The 15,221-nt window shown below is 38.7% G+C and overlaps 1 protein-coding gene across 1 annotated transcript in view; it reads right to left on the bottom strand.

The window, feature by feature from the left end:
* LOC110214783 (formin) overlaps positions 1-15,221 on the bottom strand; it is a 356,877-nt gene that overhangs the window by 128,192 nt on the left and 213,464 nt on the right. Inside the window, 3 exon segments of the mRNA XM_020995886.2 lie at positions 7,834-7,954; positions 12,992-13,051; positions 15,062-15,208. Of these exon segments, the coding sequence (XP_020851545.2) occupies positions 7,834-7,954; positions 12,992-13,051; positions 15,062-15,208 (328 nt within the window).

The raw sequence follows: 15,221 nt of genomic DNA, 5'->3' as shown, positions 1-15,221 counted from the left end.
TATAAAAGTAAATTTTGAAAACTAAAAAAAAATTAAAAAGAACTTAAAAATGAAGATATGAATGAAAACAAATAATCTAATTAGCTATATTCTACAATATTATAATAAATTATCTTTTCTCTTTAAAAAACTTCACTTTCTTAAAGCATCTCAGTGTTTTCTTTGTAGCAGTTAGCTTCTATATTTTCTAACTTCTTTATGATATGCTTAGGACAAATCATTTACATGGTTATACCTAATGCTGTGGAAATGTGAGAGCACAAGTACAATCATTATGATAGCAAAAGGTTAATACTTTTTCTTTGTCCCTGGAAATAATTTCTCTTAAAACATAGACACACACACACAGAATCACATAGTCCATCACGCCCAACTCTTATGTGCCAACTCCTTGACTATCCAAGTAATTTAAAATTTTAGTACTGACTTTCCCTTCTACTTCCCATACATCGCCTCTAAAACTCTGTATCATGGTATCTCTGTCTGCTTGATAAGAAGTATCTGATGTGCCTCAATGACTGCCAATATGAAGTTTCAAATTTTGTGACCAGTTCCACAGCATAACATGGCTAAGGGATTACTGAACTGCCTTTCATTTGGACACTTGCTGTCAAAAGACAAAATACAGGGGATGATCCTCTTCTGCCTAGCTTGGATTCTCCATCTCCCCTGGCCAAATCTGCCCATTAAATGTCAGGAATCTGTATGCCCGCATGGATGGGAACTTTCCTCCGTCACCATCATGATGAAGTCAATGACTCCTCTATGGATTTTTTTAGGTCAAATTGTTCAAATTGAATCCACTTATTGCCCAAGCCTTACTTCTTAACTTTGTATGTGGTTCTTACACGAGACTTTCCCAAATATACTCTCTACTGAATTTCCTGGGCTACCAGTCTAGTAACAGTAAATACTAAAGATTCACCTGTAGTCTTTACTTGAGGAAGAAGCAAAGAAAATTTTCATATTGAAATTATCTTCTGAAGAAGGAAATAGGAACTGGATCTGATTACTTTTGTATAGGGAATTCCTGGGTTAGGACAATTTGTCTACCAATTCAGTTAGAGTCACCTAGAGCACTGTGGGGGGAACCTAACTTGACTGTGGTTACATAGACAATATGGGTCAGAGGCTGGGCTTGAACCAAGGTCTTCCTGACATTGAGGCCAGCTCTATTCATAATGTCATGCTGCCTCTCAATCGTGTTAGAAATACTTGCTCAAATCAGTTAGCCATTAAACATTTATTAAGCACTTACTACATGCCAGTACCATACTAAGTGCTGAGGATATGGAGAGAGGCAAAAGATAATCCCTGCCTTCAGTAACAAATGTTTGTCCAAATAATAGGTAGTGCTGGATACATTAAAAGCCCAAGTTTCAAACTACATGCAAATAACTATGTCTAAATGGCACCCAGCCAAGAGTTCTGCAGGCACTCAAGGGTTAACTAGTGGAGATTTGGGTACGAATGAATAAACTGTCCCTATAAATGACTGTCAGATTGCTATCATGACTCTATCCATAAGAAAAGGCTATCCAGAAATAAAGAAGGGATAAGTTTCACTTCTTCAGTTGGACAAACTTGATGATCACTAAACAAGCTTAAACTATTAGAGAAAAAGCAAAGCTGTTTATGCAAGGAGTGGTTGTGACTCACTAATCCACTAAGAGTAGCTGTGGAGGAGAATAAACAAATATGTTTTCAAGGTCGGGGGGGGGGGGGGGGGGAGCAAGTGGTCAAAACTTGGGCAAGACATTCAACAAACCTTTGTCAAGGTTCCACAACAGATTAATTTCAAAACAGTAAATTGCCATCACGTGTGGGGATGAGAAAGATGTTTTATCATAAATGGTGAACTGGTTTAAAGAGAAGAGATCAAGGATAGGGATAAATGGATAGTTCCCTACATGGAAGCATGTAACAGTGATGTCTTCTATGGATCAGTGCTGGGACCAGTGCATGCCTCTGTGTGTGTGTGTGTGTGTGTGTGTCTGGGTGGGTCTGTGTGTCTGGGTGGTCCCAAGCGGGTGAGGAGGGAGGCTGGCTTTCTGTTCCACTACATTAAGGATCTGAGATTCTATCCGTGTGAGTACTTCCTCCACAAATGCAAAATGCAGCCTTATTATACCTTATTAAACAATCATGAGTTTGAAAAATTCGTTATCCAGGGATCAATCTAGTGATAAGCTCCCCAAAGACACTTTGGCTGGTTTGTAGGTGACATAAAATCCATTTTGGGCTTTTTTAATTGAGTTAGTAGGACCTACAATAGCAAGTCAAGTCAACGAGCATTTATTAAGCACCTACTAGGTGTCAGGCACTGGATTAAACAAGTATATGCCAGGGATGCAAAGAAAGGCAAAACAAAACAAACATCCCCCAAAATGGTACTTGCTCTCATAGTCTGATGGGGGAAGACAGCATGCAAAGAACCACATACAGACATGATGTAACTATAATCAACTGAAGACATTCAGTAGAAGGGAGGCACCAGCACCATGGGGGGGGGGGACTGAAAAAGGATTCTTGCAGAAAGATCTATTTGTTCTGGGACTTGAAGTCAGGGAAGCTAGGAGACAGAGATGAGGAGGGAATGCATTACACAAGCAAGGGAGACAATGAAAACACGTAGTTAGGAGATGGAGTGTCACATGCGAAGAACATCAAGAATTGTAGATCCTGGAGAGGAATAGGGGATGAGAAGACTGGAAAGATAGGGTGGGACCAGGTTAAGAAGGGACTATTTGATCCTAGAGGTAATAGGGAGCCCCAAGAGTTTATTGAAGGGGGAGTAGAGAAACATGGTCAGTTTAGCACTTTAGAAAGTCAGTTTGGACAGCTGAGTCTTGAGGTACTGATATTTTCACTATCAGGCCAGAACCTAGGGTAATTTAAATGCCATAATCATTTAATTAGTCAGTCCACAAGCACTTATTAAGCATTTGCTACATTCCAGGCAGGGGCAGCTAGGCGGCACAGAGGATAGAGCACTGGGGTTGGTATCCCGAAGACTATTCTTCCTGAGTTCAAAACCAGCCTCAGACACAAACTAGCTATATACCTCTGGATAAGTCACTTAATCCTATTTGCCTCAGTTTCCTCATTTCTACAATGAGCTGGAGAAGGAAATGGCAGACCACTCCAGTACCTTTGCCAAGAAAACACCAAATGAAGTCATCCAGAGTCGGACATGACTGAAAGGACTCAACAACAACAAAATATGCCAGGAACTAGTAAAGCATTTCAGTAGCAATTAAATGAAAGATTCTGCTGCAAGGCTTTATGAACTGCACAAAGTCCCCTAGCATAAAGAATCTTAGTAGAGACAGATTTATAAAGCATTTCTATTGCTTCACCCTTGGGGGACCTGTGAGTAAGCTCCGGGTGGTTTATTTGCACAAACACTCAGACTAGTTGATTTACAGGTATTCTTTCGAGATATGTGTGTCTGGGCAGTGGTCCTACTCTGGATAACAGTGAGGTGGCCTAAGTTTTAAATGCACACTGAAAACTACCGAATTGATCAAATAAAATAAATATTCTGTGACATGTTTGAGGCTCTTTTATAGATGTCTTTCAATTGAAACAAAGATATGATTCACTTTAATCATCATCTCACTTTTGATTTATCACTTTTGTTTTCTTTCTGTTACTAAAAACATGGTCATAAAATGACATTTGGGTTGTATATATGGCATTTTCTGGGGAAAATTGAAGCCTGCATGTAGATCAATATAGTATCTTGAAGATAAAGTATAGATCTTGTCGTCCAATTTCAAGGAAGAGAAAATGTTGAAAAGTCCAAGCAAAGACTACTACAGCCATGAAGGGGATAGTTGGGATTTCCATATAAAGACAGTCTAAAAAAAAATAATATAATTCTTCAGCCTGAAAAGATGAAGGTCGAGACAGGACAAGGTCAAAATATATGAAATTGTGGATAGGGTAAATGTGATCCCATCACTTTCCCATAAATGTGAGAAATCAGCCCCAAGTATTTCTTATTGGCACAGAAGAAAGGAAGTGGTTCAGACAAGTGTGAAGAGGTATCTGGAGAAAATGTCAACATACTTAGGCTAACCCATCCCAAAATAAGAAAATGTATAATCCTATGTCATGAATTGGGCTCTCAATCAGACAAGTTTTAAGACCTGGGACCCATAATGTGCATACTGGTTATTGAAGCAGTCTTATCCAGCCTTATTAACTCATTCCTTCTCAGAACAAGCTCTAGTATGATTTTGACTAATTTCCTACCCTGCCCTAGTTTCATGCTTTATACACAAAGGTTCTCAATATATACTGTTGACTGATTTAGAAATATTTTTTTTTCTAAGATGAGCTATTTTGAGTATGCTGGCTTCTCCGGGCTCTTCTGGGTACTTTGTTCCTCCTGTGCCAATAAACAATGCTTGTTCCTCTGCAGTCATTTATTAAGACCTGTCATCTATGCAGCCAGAGTGAATTTTTCATCAGCCAGAATAAAATACCACTGTAAGACTGTGATAAACAAATGTGGATTTTTTTGGAGGGATTAAGTAGCTTCCAAGTCACTTACGGTCATACTGGTTTTATTTTTGAATGTATAGAAGCACTAACATCCATAGAATAACTGTATTAACCCAATTCCTTTTCAATTATAACAAATCCTGAAAGGGAAACATAGCCAAGGGGAGGGTGTGCATGCGTGTGTGTACATGTATATGTGTGTGTGTGTGTGTGTGAGTGTATATGTATGTTTATGTAACAGAATAAGACTTGAGAATCAAAGACCATGGCTTTTAGTCTCAGCTGTTCTAGTCTGTGTTATTCAGTGGTAGTTATGACATCTTCTATACCTTCAGAGTTCTTATCTGAAAATAAAAGAAGTGCTTTCAAACTCCCTTCTAAGGGGGTTTTAAGTAAAGGCCAAAGGATGAATTTCTAAATTCTTAAAATCACCAATGGCATTGGGGAGGGGGATATGTGTATCTGGGCAGTGGTCCTACTCTGGATAGGAGTCAGGTGGCCTAAGGAAAAAAATTCAGGCAAGATGGGCACCCTCATAGCGAAAACTTCTACCTAATCATACCTAGGATCATTTTTTTAACATATGGTAACAGTGGTAGCAGCTATGAATTCCTCTTAGTGTTTCCTTTTCATTTATCTCCTCCCAGACAAATAATTACTTCCTTGCAAATCTGTCTACTTCTGAAAAAAGCTACACACAGAGGATTCTAGGATTTGGAGTTAGTCACACTTGTATGGTACATTTTGGCTTGCAAAGCACAAGAAATCATCAAGTTCAGCAACCTCATTTTAGACAGGAGGAAACAGAATATTGAAAAGTAAAGGGACTTGACCAAGGTGATATAAATAGTAAACAACAGACTTGTGATTTCAACTCAAGTTATCTGACTCCAAATTCAAGACTCTTTCCCACATTCTACCTCATTTTCCTCATCTGTAAAAATGGGTGTAATGCTAGCACCTATCTCCTAGGGTTGAGATAATATTTGTAAAACACTTTACAAACCTTAAAGTACTTTGTAAATGCTAGTTGTTATTATTATTATTGTTGATATTATAATCAATATTATTGATACCTTGACTTATTAATGGCCATTGACAACATCGATCTTTGACTTATGTGTGAATACTAATGAAGTTCCGTTTAAATCCTACTGCTAAGGGGTAACATTTACTCTAGCTAATGCTGTTCAAATTATTTACTTCTAAAGGACTGTGCCTGCCTAGAGAATTAGGGCCTGGTGCTTCTTGGGATTTGCTAATCACATCTGGTTTAGCTTTAGATATTTTCTGGGGTTTTGCCAGCAGCCACGACACTTTAATGGCTACAATAAACCTCAGAGCCTCATCAAATCTTTGCTGTATGTGTGAAAATTATGTCCTCTTCAATTAAACATTTAATCTGAGCTCAAGTCGAGGTCTTATCGACAGGGAGGTTAAACCCAAAAGGGAATGTTAGATTAAACAAACCCACCATGACTTTGGCCAGTCTGCCCAGATGTTAAAGAAAAAGAAATTCATTAGAGAATCAATGGTCTATATTTTCTTTAAGTAGTTACTGGGTATCTTTTTATCCATAAAAAGAAAAAGAAAAACGATGGTACCTCTAAAGATTTTTGTTTAAGATCTCAATGTGTGTAGTGGGGAAGGACACACTGGTTTTAACATGTATTTTTTAGTGTTTTAAATCCTTTGGTATAGCCCAATGCAAACAAACAAACAAAAAAACCCCCCAAAACCACACAATAGAAGCAATATCTCTAGCCTTCTCTGTGAGGCCACTAAACTGGAGCTGGAGGGCCCCCATCATTTCCCTACAATCAACTAAGAAAAGTGTCAGCCAGTCAATAAGTGATTCTCAACTAGACCCCTGTGCTTCCCTGGAGGAAACAAAATAAATCAAAGTAGGGAGTTCCAGTGGAAACCACCACCTTCCTACTCTCTTCCTCGCACCCTCCTGCTTCTGACTTTGCAATTTATCATCAGAATCGTAGGGATGTCAAAGTGAGGCAGCAGAGGCAGGAAGACTGAAAGAGGCAGCCCCCGGATGGCAAGTTAGAGAAGAGGAAAGATCAAACGGAGATCAGGTTTCCACACAAAGGGATACAGGAGAGGGCAGGCCAAGGGTTTTACAGGGGCCAAGAGATGAGAAGAGATAGAGCACTCTTGGATGGCTCTATTGAATAAACAAGCACTGATCTTGCCCTACCATTGCTGACCTTTGCAGCTGTCTTGAAGGTAGATCCAACCATTGCAAAGGGAAAGGATAAATTGCTATATGATGGCTTTCTCTGTTTTACTACAATAAGAAATTGAGCTGTAAGGTCAGCTTGGGAAGAAGACAACACACACCACAGGTCTTAAGGAATTAGGAAGGGAAGTGCAAAACGACCACAGGTTCCCATATTGCATTTCCAAATGAACTGCCCATTTAGTCAAATTCACTCCTCCAACTATATCAAAAGAGGAAGGAACCCACATGTTTCTTTAATAAAATTTACAAGATATAAGTATTTGCTTGTCACCACCTCACTTATTTAAACAAGTTTTATGCCTAAAGTAAAAATAAATGGTTATTCCTGCATCTGGAAGATGATTATCCCTATTTTATTTCAAGTTTCAAGCTGTGACTAGTCAAAGAGTTAAGTTTCTAAGCTCCCTCTTACAATAAACATTTTTAAAAATGTTTATTTTATATCTCAGCATAAAAATTTTCCTAGCCGAAGTTTTTCATTTCCTCAAACTCCTCCTTTGGCACGCAGAGCTCCATTTCCACATTAACACTCTTCCTAAGACCTTCTTGCAGCTCCTCCGTTGTACTTATAACAGCGTTGAGGCATCGTTATGCTCTTGGGCAAAAGGATGTCTCCACAGTTAAAATGCAAGTCTCTGGAAATGCCAGAGGCAAATTCCTGCCTAAGGAAAGCATACTTTCACCTTTAAAAAAAAAATTGGGAGGGGGAGAGGTCCTCTATTTTATATTGAAGTATTTCAGAATCTGAAATAAGCAGAAATAGAACATGAAAAGAAATATGGTCAGCTTCCTGTGCCTTGCCATACTGCTCCCACCTCATTTTACACATGTTTCAAGTATGAACATTTACGTATGTGTGTATGTAGGAAAAGTGTACAGTATGAGAGTAACCTAAAAATCTTTAAACCTACTACATTAAAAAAAAGAAGAGTGGGAATTTTCATAAGGACTGTGGACCTTCAATATATACCACCCATAAGGACCATTAATATATACCACTCAGTAAACAATCCTGTGTCTAAAAATGCTCTCAATTATTATCGTAACAATGGAAAAATGCCCATTACCTTCCAATTGCCTCTTCAGCTTTCTCAAGTCTTTAATGAGGTCTTCAAACTTGACTTGGGCAGCCAGAAAGAAATCCTGTGGTTCAGGGAGAGGAAAAATACTCTTCTCTGTTCCTGCCTCCTAAGAAAAATGTATACATGGAGAGAGAATAAATAAAGCACAATCCTCTAGCACTACTTGTAGTTAGAATCTCAAAGGGGTGATACTGACAGGGAAAGAAAACATGTTTTGTATAGTGTTAGAATAACAATCATAATGTTTTATTCTTTCTATATATGAACTATGTTCCCTCTCTGGCTACTTTGCTTTTCCTCCAGAATATGATTTTGGTCTTGTCGTTTGCTCTTGGTGAATCTACCAGACATGAGCTGGATTCTACTTTGCCCTGTGAATTAAAAGGAAAAGTGTTAGGTATATGCTGATCTTGGAAACTCTATTCTTAGGGCTAGAGAATTAGGCATTTGAAGGCAGTCCAAATTTAAGATTTGAGTTCCTCATGATGACAGTAAAACAAGTTATCAGAGGAGTACCTTAAATAAGTAGCTTAGAAACTCACTGAATAAGGATACATGTAAAATTTATGAAGTTAGTTGTCGGGTTAAAGTGAACCCTGAAATAGACGATGCTTTTCCTACAGTTCTACAAACAACTTCTTTCATTCACTTGATTTCCCATTATGATATAAAATTCTAATTAAGTACATTTTTATGTTTTGATCAAAATAACTAAAAGGCTTTCCAAACGTTATTGGACTCATTCAAAGAAAAGTTTACTGAAGGCATGTGTGAACAGAGTTTTCACTAACTGAATAGAGGAACAAAGGTGAGAAACATTTTGAGGGGCTACCATCTCAGGAATTTTGTGAAAGAAGTCTTCTGTGTTACATATAAGCTGATTCTCAACCATGCTTTCCTTATGACAAACCCTGGCTTGTCCTCTTCTAATCATATTGGCCAAAAACTTGTGTCCTGGTTGTAATATCAATTTAAAATAGGTTGTTGACATTTCACAACTCAATCCAAGAAAGGCTCTGCTCTCTAAAAGATTATCTACTTGGGGACTCCTTGTTTTTCAGTTCTGCTTCATTCTCTATTTTCTGCTAATCAAAACTTTGTGAAAATGCCTAGACCCACAAGGTGCTCTGTGCTGGTGGGATTAATACCTAAGCAACAAATCACTTACCTTGAGATTTTTCTAGTGTTTAAGAATCTTCCATCTCTCCTTTCCCCCCTTCATCATCATTCAAGACCTCAGGTAATAGAGGAGGAAGGTTTTATATTGCTCTTAAAGTCAATCACTCTTATCTGCTTTAAAAGTCTGATTTTTTTTTTCATGATTTTTGGCTCTTTCTTTCTTATGGCACCCCTACAGTTATTATTGTAGCTAGGTGGTGTGGTTGATAGAGTGCTGGTCCTAGAGTTAGGAAGACTCATCTTTCTGAGTTCAGATCTGGCCTCAGACACTTACTAGCTATGTGACCCTGGGCATGTCACTTAACTCTGTTTACCTCTCAAATGAGGTAAAATGAGTTGGACAAGGGAGTGTCAAACCACTCCAGTATCTTTGCCAAGAAAACTACAAAATGGGGTCATGAAGAGTTGGACATGACTGAAAACAACTAAACAATAACAATTATCATTATTATTACTGTCAATAATAATAATAATAATTTCCCATTATTAAGTCCTCATATACCTTATCATGGTACAGAGGTGGTTCTGGCTTCTCAAAGGCTATCCTATTAAATATGAATGAGCTTTGAAAGGTCCTGTTGAGATGAAGAAGCTTTGAGTATAGGTCTAGTAATGGTCTGGGTATCTGTCACCTAAAGATAAGTAGCTAAATATAAAGAGACATTTCATTATCTAGAAGCTGGTCCCTAAGACTTTTTTTTATTTCTCTACTAACTTTTGAACTTTACTAAGGTGGTGGGGGAGGGGAGGCATCAATATTGGTGAAATCACACATTTATTTATTTATGGGGGTTGGTGTTAGAATAATACTGGATGGGGGCAGCTAGGTGGTGCAGTGGATAGAGCACTGACCCTGGAGTCAGGAGGACCTGAGTTCATATCTGGCCTCAGACACATAACACTCACTAGCTATGTGACTCTGGGCAAGTCACTTAACCCCAATTGACTCACCAAAAAAAAAAAAAAGGAAAAAAAAGAATACTGGATAAACCACTAGATTTAGAGTTGTAGAGATTTGGGGCAAGTTATTTAATCTCTCTTAACCTCAGTTTTCTCATCTGTTAAATAAGGAAAGTGGAACTGATGGCCTCTCATATCCCTTCTGGCTCTAAAGATATGATTCTATTATTTATTTATTTTAGAAATCTCAGGAAAAATGATAATAGCTAGCTTTTATATAGTTCTTTAAGGTTTTCAATGTGCTTTACAAATATTAACTCATTTGAGCCTCACAACAATTCTGGAGATAAATGGCAGTATTAACCCCATATTATAGATGAGCAAACTGAGGCAAGACCAGAGTCACAGAGCTGCTAAGTGTCAGAGGCTGAATTTGATTTCAGGTCTTCCTGATTCTAGGTTCAGTGTTCTATCCACTGAGCCACCTAGCTGCTTCAGTTTTCCTGAATGAAAAGGAAATGTGGAATTACATAAAGAATAGAAAAGAACTGAAATGGTCACCAAAAAAGCTCCGTAGCTGCTCTGTGCTCTGAGACTTCAACTGAGTTCCTTTCCTCTTACCCATTTTTCAACTCAACCCAGGATTTAACAAGATAAAACAGCACTAAGAAAATTAATCTATTAATTAATCTATTAATCCCCCACTTGAGAGTGTCCACAGAGAACATCTCTGTCATGAGTGAGAATGCTCACATGCTGGTGAGATCACAGTTCCACAGATATCTCTAAATTATGAACATTCCTCAAATAGAATTCAAAAGACACGGATCCAGGTAGCTTTTCACTAAAACCCAATATACCCTAGATGTGGCCTAATATTTCAGATTTAGAGGAGGAAAACTTAGGGCAGGGGTCACAAATAACTGTTCTTTGATGCCAACCACAAAAATCACCACCTATACTTGCACTTAAAGAGAGAGATCTAATAAATCACAAAATCACATACCACTTTCAAGTTAAATACTTTCTGCACAAGAAAGATCAATAAACCACCATAGAAATATGGGGTTTCCCCCTGCCTTGGGTTGGACCTTTGCCTGTTTGGATATAATCTTAAAATTTTCCTCTGACGAATTTTTTTCCTTGTATTCCACTCTGCTCACCAATAGTTTAGTTTGCTTTTTGAAAACTTTCATTCCCAAAACATTGACTCTCCAAAGCAAGCAATGATTAAAACCTAGCATTAGAACCCTCCTTTCCTAACATCTTTCAGAATAACTCTCAGATTACACAGGGACTTTATGTTCGCACTCGAAATGTGAAGATACATGCACCACTTCAAGTTGTCCTAAGCCAGTTCTCACCTTGTTTCATTTACCTTAGTCCTCCAGCAAATCCCAAGCCTGTAGTTCTTTTTGGCTTATTACAAGTTATGTATTCATTTGAAAAGTAAATAACAGAAATGTCTAAATATTTGCTTTTCCCCCTCCCTGGGTACTTGAACTATATCTCCTGTCAGACAGATTGAAAGCCTCCTGAGGGCAGAAACTATGTAGTGTTTCCAAATCTTCTCACAAGGTCTAAAATAACAGCTCGCAAAGTATGGTCCAGGAACCCCAGGGTGTCCCCAAGACCCTTTAAGGTGCTCCTCAATGTCAAAACCGTTTTCACAAAAATACTAAGACACTTTAATTTCTAATATAATAAATATTGATAGACATAAGCCACAGTTAAGGGGGAAAAAAGCTCTTTGAGGGAGATCCTGAATAATTTTTTGTTTATTTGGTTTTTTTGGTGAGGCAATTGGAGTTAAGTGCCTTGCCCAAGGTCACACAGCTAGGAAGTGTCAAGTGATTTGACTCAGGTTTTGATTTGAACTCAGGTCCTCCTGACTCCAGGGCTGGTACTCTATCCACTGCGCCACCTAGCCACCCCTGACCCTGAATAATTTTTAAGAGTATAAAGGAATCTTGGGACTAAAAAGTTTGCGATCCACTGGTCTAGAACAATGTTGTGTAGGCAGCCAGGTGGTATAATACATAGAATACTAGACTTGGAAGTCCGGAAGAGCTAAGTTCAAATCCTGCCTCCAGCTCTTACTAAGTGTGTGGCCTGTAATTTTCTTCAGCCTCACCTTCTTTATCTGTAATATAGGGATAATAGCACATCATTCACAGAGTTGTTGTGGGGATCAAATGATATATTTGTAATAAGTTCTCTGTAAGCCTAAAATTGCTTTTAAGTATTGTTGTTCAGTATGTTCAACTCTTCACGATCCCACAGACCACACTGTCCATGAGGTTTTCTTGGCAAAGATACTGGAGTGGTTTGCCATTTCCTTGCCCAAGAGATTAAGGCAAAGAGAGGTTAAGTGACTTGCCCAGGACCACACAACTAGTAAGTATCTGAGGCCAGATTTGAACTCAGGTCTTCCTGACTCTAGGCCCAGTGTCTTACACACTGAGCCACCTCGCTGAGTCCTTATAAGAATTAGCTGTTATTATCACTATAAATGGATAAACAAGCAGTATGGTCACCAATATTCCCCTGCCATATTTTTACACTCCAAGTTACTACATTTCTTGAAGACCTACATGACCATTTATTCCTCTCCATAGTACTGTGTGTTCTGTTTTTAGCAATGATGAGTAGAACACATAAAATTGAAATTAGGTGATCATTCTCAGACAGCTTTCCTTTTTGGAAAATAAAATTAAATAGGGCAGCTAGACTTGGCATGCCATAGTCCATGGAGTCACCAAGAATTGGACATGAATGCACAACTGAACAATACCAAAGGCTTGACAGGCCCTGCCCGCAAGCCAGTCACCCACAAACCTCAAGGATAAAAGGTCTGGCATTGTAATGACTTAGTTTTTCAGCATTTGAGTAGACATCACAGCATCCGGTTTTAGAAATAGGACTTTTCTGACTCCATCTAGACTTCTCCAGAGAAAAGTCCTGGGTATAGTAGAAGGAGGTGTGAAGGCATGCGGTCACTTTTAGACTTTCTGGAAAGGCATAATCGAAAACATCATTTTCTTTTGTCATCTGCTGTGCTTACCGAATCATAATGGCGCAGATAATATTTCACAACGTAGTCTACTAGACTAATCCCATTATCCTAAAGAGACAAGAGAAAAATAAAGTCACTCACACTTTTAAATTCACTTAAAATCACTTGATTTACATGTTTCCATATTTTAGGTGAAAGGATGAGGTTCAGGCGCCTAACACTAAGTGTGTTAGTTCAAATTGACTTACACCATATTCTCCTTTTTCCTCAAACCTAGCCCTAATAGCTCTACCTTTATCTCTCAGTTTTCCATCTGTACTATTGAAATAAACTTGTCCCTGATAGGAGGTATTATGGGAACGAAACAGATGATGACAGAAAGCAAAATATTTCCACAATATGAGTAAATGAATAAAACCTTTAAGTATTATTATGCACAATGATATAGTAGAAATTGGTTTAGAGACAAATGACCTGCATTCAAATTCTTTTTTTTTTTTTTGGCTAGGCAATGGGGATAAGTGACTTACCCAGGGTCACACAGCTAGTAACGCATTCAAATTCTAAATCAGATATTTACTCCCTGTGTGACCCTTAGCAAAGTCATAACCTCTCTGAGACTCAGTTTCCTTATCTGTAAAAGGAGGGAGGTGAAGCTATGGGCTCTCTAAAGTCTCTTCAGGTTCTAAAACTTTTATCTATATAGTTCCCTGGCACAATGATTAAACAGACACAAAGTATTTCCATTGGGGCAGGTAGGTGGTACAGTGGACAGAGCAATGCATGTGGAGTCAGGAAGACCTGAGTTCAAATCCAACCTCATACTCTACTTGTGTGACCCTGGATGAGATTGCCTCAGTTTCATCATCTGTAAAATGGGGATAATAATAGCACCTATCTCCCAGAGTTTTTGTGAAGATTAAATGAAATAATAATTGTGAAGCACTTAGCACAGTACCTAGCATATATGCATTATATAAATGTTAGCTATTATTATTATTATTTATTAATTATGTTATGAGTTGAGAGGAAATAGAAAAGTGAAAAGGAGACCCAAGCAGAATAGAAAAGTTTCCTATTTCATTCCCCGACACACACAACTTTTCCATCTCTATAGAGAGAAGGAGAGAGGGGCAGAGGTACAATGTAGGAGTGCTCGTAATGGCGTGAAAAAAGGCTTAAAAGGAACACCATGTCATTTTATGACCCTGGGAGACCAGAGGAGAGCAGACCCTCCCACAAGGCAGCCTTTGTGTCCTGTTCACATGGGTCCAATTCTAATTTGCCTGTGTGCCTTCCCTAACCCCGCCCCCCAACCCCCACGGGACTCCAAGGTAGAGGCTGGTGGCTCCTAAAGAACAGACTCTGCAGGGGTGTGGAGCCAAATGATAATCAGGCTCGGGGTCTGTGACAGCAGGTAGACTCCAGCCCAATTGTTGTAGTGAGCTAAAAAGCAATTCAAATGCACAGCCATCGTGATGGTTCCTCATTGCTGCCATTCAGGAAAGAAGAGATTACACGTAGCCAACTCCAGGCTCCACTAGGCTGGCGTTTCATATGACAGATGGGATGATGGCTTATTTGTTTCACATCCTCCTCATTGCTCCTGAAACTCAGCCCCCAATTAGTTCATTTGAAGCAATCGATAGACAGACAGAAACAAAGTAGCATTGGACTCTTCCGTAGAGACCAGATCCAATCATCCCATAGGAAAAACTACCTTGTCTTGGGAAACAAAAAAAGAGCAAAGGCAGGCCAAAAGAAAAATTATGAGGTACATGAATCTTTACAGAGAAGTCAGGGAGAGTAATGGAATATTTCAAAATAAATTATTTTAACTAAGGAGTATGAGAAGCAATGTGGCATCCCGGATAGAGAGATGGACTCACAGTCCCAAGTAGAGATGGGTTCAAGTCCTGTCTTTGGTACATGCTGTCGTTGTGATTCTGGGCAAGCAACTTAACCTCTCATTGCTCTGGTCACCTCTCTATGATTGTACATTACAGAGAGGGTGCTAACTTTTATTAGTATAGGGAGTTTTCTCATTCAAGTGTAACTAATTAAGTAGATAGAGAGAGAAAATAGCTGATGTCCATTACACCAGAATGAATACTTAACCCGACTTTTGACATCCTTGAGTTTGGGCAGAATTTCCAAGCTATACCCATCTGCTTGACCCCGAGTCCTGTTTCCTCCATTCATATAGTTCCCAAAAGCAAGAATCAAGGCTAAAATATCCTTTACGCTCTTCATGTCTAGTAAGCCCTGTGAAAGCAAA

This window comes from Phascolarctos cinereus, unplaced genomic scaffold (assembly GCF_003287225.1).
Source record: "Phascolarctos cinereus isolate Bilbo 61053 unplaced genomic scaffold, phaCin_HiC Scaffold_3;HRSCAF=262, whole genome shotgun sequence".
Lineage (NCBI taxonomy): Eukaryota > Metazoa > Chordata > Mammalia > Diprotodontia > Phascolarctidae > Phascolarctos > Phascolarctos cinereus.
The sequence above is the reverse complement of the archived record's forward strand: the minus strand, read 5'-3'. Positions and strand labels throughout refer to the sequence as shown.